The sequence below is a fragment of the Cyprinodon variegatus genome, unplaced genomic scaffold (genome assembly GCF_000732505.1).
Source record: "Cyprinodon variegatus isolate N-32 unplaced genomic scaffold, C_variegatus-1.0 Scaffold1411, whole genome shotgun sequence".
NCBI classification, from domain to species: domain Eukaryota; kingdom Metazoa; phylum Chordata; class Actinopteri; order Cyprinodontiformes; family Cyprinodontidae; genus Cyprinodon; species Cyprinodon variegatus.
Window position 1 is genome coordinate 43,490 of NW_015151864.1, and position 6,786 is coordinate 50,275.

The 6,786-nt window shown below is 43.9% G+C and overlaps 1 protein-coding gene across 2 annotated transcripts in view; it reads left to right on the top strand.

Annotated features, from left to right (window-relative positions):
• LOC107103280 (glycosyltransferase-like protein LARGE2) overlaps positions 1-6,786 on the top strand; it is a 38,719-nt gene that overhangs the window by 30,669 nt on the left and 1,264 nt on the right. For both annotated transcript variants that reach the window (XM_015402920.1, XM_015402921.1), the window contains exons 7-14: positions 1,018-1,122; positions 1,230-1,342; positions 1,542-1,667; positions 1,942-2,097; positions 2,615-2,778; positions 4,545-4,823; positions 5,555-5,701; positions 5,781-5,976. In XM_015402920.1, coding sequence (XP_015258406.1) covers positions 1,018-1,122; positions 1,230-1,342; positions 1,542-1,667; positions 1,942-2,097; positions 2,615-2,778; positions 4,545-4,823; positions 5,555-5,701; positions 5,781-5,976 — 1,286 coding nt within the window. The remainder of the gene's footprint in view (positions 1-1,017; positions 1,123-1,229; positions 1,343-1,541; positions 1,668-1,941; positions 2,098-2,614; positions 2,779-4,544; positions 4,824-5,554; positions 5,702-5,780; positions 5,977-6,786) is intronic.

A 6,786-nucleotide genomic window follows, 5' to 3' on the forward strand; every position in this document is an offset into this window, starting at 1 on the left:
TGGGTCAAGAGACGGTTTCTTAAGTAAAGGTTTAATTACAGAAACCTTAAAAGCCTTTGTTACATAATCCCTGTAAAATAGATAGATTAAACACATCTTTAATGGAGGAGGAGATCAAAGGAAATACCTCCTTAAATAACCTGGTTGGAACTGGATCTAACATACAAGTTGAAGGCTTAGATGAAGACAATAGTTTTGTAAATTTTGATCTAAGCAGTTTAAACCCGGTTCAGATTCTATTTCTCACCTTCCAGAGATAAACCAATCATACTGTAGTTAGAGGAGTGCTAATGATCTTATTTTTAATAAGATCAATGTTATTTATAAAGAATCCCATAAAATCATTCCTGCTAAGAGCAGGTGGGATGGACGGTTCAACAGAGCTATGGCTCTGGGTGAGTTTGGCAAGTGGATTAAAAACATATCTAGGATTATTTTTATTCTTCTCTATTACTGAGGAGAAATATGCTTTCTTCTTTAATTGCATCAAATATGTACTTAGTTCTTCCATCTCTGTTTAATAATAGATAACTACAGTATAGAATAAGGTTGAGGTTTTTATTTATTTTTATTGATTTTGTTTAGCTTCGGTTAACAAATATTTTCAGAGGTGGTTTATGTCTCAAAAAAGAATTTTGTTATTAAGAACAAGATTTGAACAAGATAGAATTAACATGTATGCATTTACATTTAAATGTCTGCTTGTGAAAATAATGATTATTTTACTTATTTTGGTTGTGATGATGAGTAATATGCAGCAGGTAGTTTGACTTTTTGGTTCGTACACCAGAGAAGTTTAGTGTTTGAGACGTGATGAAATCCGCCTCTGTCTGTAACTCAGCCTCAGGGGGCGAATAAATCCCCTCAGGCTGACTTTAGAAGCAGGCAGGTCCAACTTCAGTTCTTTGTTAAAACATCTGATTTCATTTCATTGCTAATACTGAAACTTTATTTCTGATATGAAAAACCCAAGTTGTCTTTTTAGGTGAATGTTGTGAATATTTCTGTTCTTAACAGATAAGCAGGTGATTGGACTGGTGGAGAACCAGAGCGACTGGTACCTGGGGAACCTGTGGAAGAACCACAGACCCTGGCCGGCGCTGGGAAGAGGCTTCAACACGGGTAAATAAATGTCAGCTGATGCCTGTTGATGTCGTTCCGCTGCCATCTAGAAGTTTCTCTTCCCTTTGAGTGTTTAGATTCAGCCGGTTTCTCCTCCTCTGCTGCAGGCGTCATCCTTCTCTACCTGGAACGACTGAGGAGGATCAGCTGGGAACAGATGTGGCGTCTGACGGCAGAGAGGGAGCTAATGAGCATGCTCAGTACGTCGCTGGCTGACCAGGTTAGGCCCCGCCTCCACCTGAAGGAATGCAAAGAAGGGAAGCTGACTAAAGGTCCAAGCTGAGCCTTTTCTGGCTCAGGATGACCCGATTAGGTCCATCTATTGTTGTTGGTCTCTGAAGCGTAGAAGCTACCAGAACAGGAGCATGTTAATCATCTCTAAGGAGTTTCACAGTGAGCTGCTGTCTGTCTGCCTGCAGGACATCTTCAACGCCTTCATCAAGCAGAACCCGGTTCTGGTCCACCAGCTGCCCTGCTTCTGGAACGTCCAGCTGTCCGACCACACGCGCTCAGAGCAGTGCTACACCGAGGTGTCCGACCTCAAGGTAGCTCCTTCCTTCCTTCCTTCCTTCCTTCCTTCCTTCCTTCCTTCCTTCCTTCCTTCCTTTACATTTACATTTCTGCAAATGTAGATTAAAATATGCAAAAGAAACTAGATTAGAGGTGAGATCAGAACATCTTTAGCAAGTTTTACTCCAGGCTTATTTCTTATTAATGTGACTCTATGCAGCATTCAGTGTTGTTTTGTTTGGACAGAGTAGTTCCTATTTTAGCCAGACGTTTGGAAGCAGGTTATGGATGTTGGAGTTGTTCCTCCAGGTGATCCACTGGAACTCTCCAAAGAAGCTGCGAGTGAAGAACAAGCATGTGGAGTTCTTCAGAAACCTCTACCTGACCTTCCTGGAGTACGACGGAAACCTGCTGCGCAGGGAGCTGTTCGGCTGCCCGAGCCAGGCCAGTCCAGAGAGCGTCCGGGTGAGACACTGATAAAGAAAACCTAGAACACGTTAAAACAGCTCCAGGTCATAGTGAGTGATCATCCTTTGGATTAAGCCTTGTTAGGAAACTGGGTTTCCTTTTAAACCCAATTTACAGTGTTCCCCGTCTGCAGGGTTACTCTGTCCTCTGACCAATAGGAATGAGTCTGCTCTGCCTGGACCTTAGCAACAGCTTTTCTATTGGTCAGAGTCAGACCAGCCAGAAGTGTAAAGAAGGAAATATAAAAAATTAGGATTGAAAATTACACAATTTGTAAAAAAATCAGACTACCAAATACATTTGAAAAAATAAAATGTTTTTCATACACAATATAGGTTCTCTCGAAAGCTTTGTTTTTGATCCAGAAGTATTTTTAGAGTTCTTTAAATTCCTTTAATGAAATGTGTTCTTAGCTTTCAGTAATATCGGAATCGATTCTCTTTGGTTTCTCTAACTAGTTCATTTCTTCTGGTTGAACGACTTCCATGTAATAACATGTAGTTCCTCTCCTCAGCTGCAGGCGGCGCTGGAGGACCTGGACGAAGACGATCAGTGCTACGACTTCCGACGGGAGCGCTTGACGGTGCACAGGGTGCACCTGTACTTCCTGCAGTACGAGTACACGCCCACAGAGGACGACACAGACGTGACCCTGGTGGCACAGCTCTCCATGGACAGGTCAGAGAAGCAGAACGCTGCTGCTGCCTTCAGAAACATCACGCTCTAAATCCTTCACCTCCTGCTGGGTTTCAACCTAACGCCTCAAACAAACGAGTAGAGATACCCATCCGGTACAATCCAGCTCCAAGTGACATTGATTTGATCCAAAACTGCTAAATTATTATTATTTTTTAATGTTCTGGACTGGACAAAATATGAGGACCTAAACACACCTTCATTTTTTTTTTTTTTTTACTGATTAAAGCTGCAACATTTAGGGAGGTTTAATTGAACAAAGTTTGGATCCGGTCTGTTTACATCCTGGCGATTTGATTTTGAAATCCTAGCAAATCCAAATTCAGAGAGCAAACATTTTCCTGATTTTTCAAATAAAATACAAAAAAATACAAAAACAAAAAAACTCTTTTCTCCCCTCAGAGTGGTTGCTACCTGATGCAGTCATGACGAAACCTTTCAACCATTTATTTTGGTCAGACGTATACAGATATATTGTATATCTGGGCTCCCACTTCCTCTTCCCACTTCCTCTTCCTGTTTCTCCTGGTTTATCGGGTTCATCTTCCTGTTTCTCCAGTTTTTTTTTATTTTATTTTATTTATTTAGTTAATCAGGACAGCGCACATTAATGAAGAATCTTATACTTCTGTACAGATTGTAAATGAGCCAGATTATAGCATAGTTGCTAATTTACGTCTGTCTCTGAGGCAGGAAGACAAAACAACACAAGATCACATAATACAAAATATCAGTCAAAACACACAGACACACGTTCAATGACATTACAACAGTAAAATTAGTGAGTTCATGACTGGGAACTTTTAAGAAACTGTTTAAGTTCTTTTTAAATGTGCAATAAGTGGGACATTCCGTGATGTTTGTTGGGAGGCTGTTCTAGAAGTGACCCCCCTCTGACTGATTTACGGTTTGTCCAAAGGTCTTTGCCGCGGTTCATTTGGGTGTTCTTCCTGTTTTTCCTGGTTTAAGGTTTTGTGGAGGATTTCACAATTTTTTTATTTTTTTTTTTAAGGACCAACCCTCTCTACTTTTAAAATAAAGATGCACATGCACAATCATGTAGCAACTCCTGAGAGGGAACACCTATTAAAAGCGTGCGAAAGCGTGCACGAGCCTTTTTCTCCTCGTGCACGCTCTGTTTAAAAGTTGCCGTTCTCATAGCTCATGCAAGCTTACTGTGTCTGAACGTCCACCCAAACCCCTCGATCACTTTATAGAGCGTGGAATATATAGTAAACTTTATTGTGAACTCTGTTAACTTACCATTCGCACAGATGATCACTGCTATTTGCTCCTCATTGGTCAAGTGACTCCTCCTCCACCGTGCGGTGTCTGCGCCATCTTTGTTTTTAGTTGCCGTTGTTGGGTAGCGACAGCCTATGGCAGTGGGCCGCTGTGACAGCAAATCCCATAATGCTTTGCGAATATATCCCATTAAGGAATATATTTGCCTCTTTTCTTCTCATACGCTTAGTAGATACTTTTTCTCTTACGACCCTCGGCCATTTTCAAAGAACCGCAGTCAAAAAGGTGAGCTTCAACGACTGTCTGAGATAGTAGCTCACCACACATACAGGCCTGAAAGTGTGCATAGCTAATGGGACGAGCACATAGGACAACCTCACGTAAACATAACATCAGAATGATTGACAATTAGAGGGACCACTTATTTAGATCATCCACCCGATGATAAAAGATCAGCCTCTATACCTTTATTAATTATTAATCTTCTTTCTGTTTCTCCTCAGGCTGCAGATGCTGGAGGCCATCTGTAAGCACTGGGAGGGCCCCATCAGCCTGGCCCTCTACATGTCCGACGCGGAGGCGCAGCAGTTCCTGCGCTACGCCCAGGCCTCAGAGGTTCTCAAGAACCGCAAGAACGTCGGCTACCACATCGTCTACAAGGAGGGCCAATTTTACCCGGTCAACCTGGTGAGGAACGTGGCCTTGAGGAACGCCAACACCCCCTACGTGTTCCTGACGGACGTGGACTTCCTGCCGATGTACGGTCTCTATGATTACCTCAGGTAAGCCGGCGCTCCTGCAGGGTCAGGCAGCGTCTGTCTATTTTTATTTCTACATCTTCTTGGAAAACAAATGAGAAACTCACAATTCTGTGTAAATAATAGAGAAATGAGGCTTTGGTTCATGGTGTTCAGAGATGTGTCCACGTCTCCGGGCCCGGAGGCAGTCGGGATGGACAGATGGGGGTTCAGGGCTCATCCATGCCTCCTCCTCATAATAACACAATCAGATTCATTTCTATTCTGCTCAACATCATCTGAAGCAATCAGGTTGCATCACAGGCCATTAACCGCAGCGCCAGTGGAGTCCTCTGCCTTCAGAGAGACTTCAGAGAGACAGAGCCTTCCACTGTCAGCACCAACCAATGAAAATGAAGCATCCATATTCCGGCGCTGGAGCCTCCCAGCCCATAAAGAAGCAGCCGGCTGCGGTTTGTCAGGAACCATCATGCAGTCCAAACATTTCTCTGGGGAAATCACAGATTTTATGACCGCTTAATTTGATGCGATGAACACAGAAACACGGCCGTCTGTTCGCTGCTCTCTGCTGTCAAATAAAAGGTTCTGATGAGCTTTTTTTTTCTGCTGCGACACAACTGAATAATGAAAAGTTTGAGAGTGGTGTTGGTCGATGCAGCACCAAGAGGAAAACCTTTAAGGAAATTATTATTCTTAGTAACGCTCTCCGTAAAAACCTGCAGTCTTTAAGCTCCTTCATCTTCTGGCTCCTGCAGGAAGTCTGTGGTCCAGCTGGACATGGCTCACACCAAGAAGGCTCTGGTGGTTCCGGCCTTCGAGACTCTCCGTTACCGCCTGTCCTTCCCCAAATCCAAAGCCGAGCTCCTCTCCATGCTGGACATGGGAACTCTCTACACCTTCAGGTACCACAACACATACCCCAGACCCGTTCTGGTGGCCAGCACACATGATCCAACGTCCCGCCCCTCTCTGCCGCTGCAGGTACCACGTGTGGCCGAAGGGCCACGCTCCAACCAACTATGCCAAATGGCGAACGGCGACCACGCCCTATAAGGTGGAGTGGGAGTCAGACTTCGAGCCGTACGTCGTGGTGCGACGGGATTGTCCGGAGTACGACCAGCGCTTCGTGGGCTTCGGCTGGAACAAGGTGTCCCACATCATGGAGCTGGACGCTCAGGTACGTCTCTGTTTGTTTGCTCTGAGGTTCAGACGACCAATCAGAGTCCAGGTTTCTGACTTTGGGAAGAAGCTGGATCCCCCAGAGAAAAACCACACGAACCCGACACCTTTCAACCACTAAGGAATCTGAATTTAAAGCTCCGTTTCCTGTTGTTGTGATGGAGCTTTACAGTTTTGTTTTGTTTTTTATTCACCCTATAATCTGAGGTATGTGAATGGCAAAAGTGCACTGAAATCGCAAAAAAAAAAGTCCAATTAAAACCACTAATAATGTTAGCATGGATTAAAGCATTCTGGCCCCAGGCTCGTAGCGATTGCCCATGGGTAAAAAAAAATCACTCGAAAATAAATTTACGGTAAATAAATAAAAAAAAAAAAAAATCAAAATCCCTCTTGCGTTTGTCAGCCAATGGTAGCAAACGAGTGCTCTGGAACTAACAGTATTAGCCAGTCAGAAGAAGAAGGGGGCGGGTCTTAGGAAAGCGTCAATCTCCTCCTGTCGTTCAAGTCATGAAGCTGGTGTTGGTGCGGGCCCGCACGCTACACGTTTACCACGAGCTACGACAACAGCTGATGTACCAGCGTCAATAACTGACCGTGGATGCCGGTTAAAAATAACCATGTGTGCTTTCCTCGCCTAGCAGCAAAACTGGACATCAAAAGAAATGTGGTAGAAGCTAGCGGTAGATAAAGATGCACGTTTGCCACCTTTCAGACATTTTTAGTGTTGGATTATTTCTGATTTTGTCCCCACACCCACATGGCATGGCTCGAAAATCCACAAGTGTACACACACACACACACACAC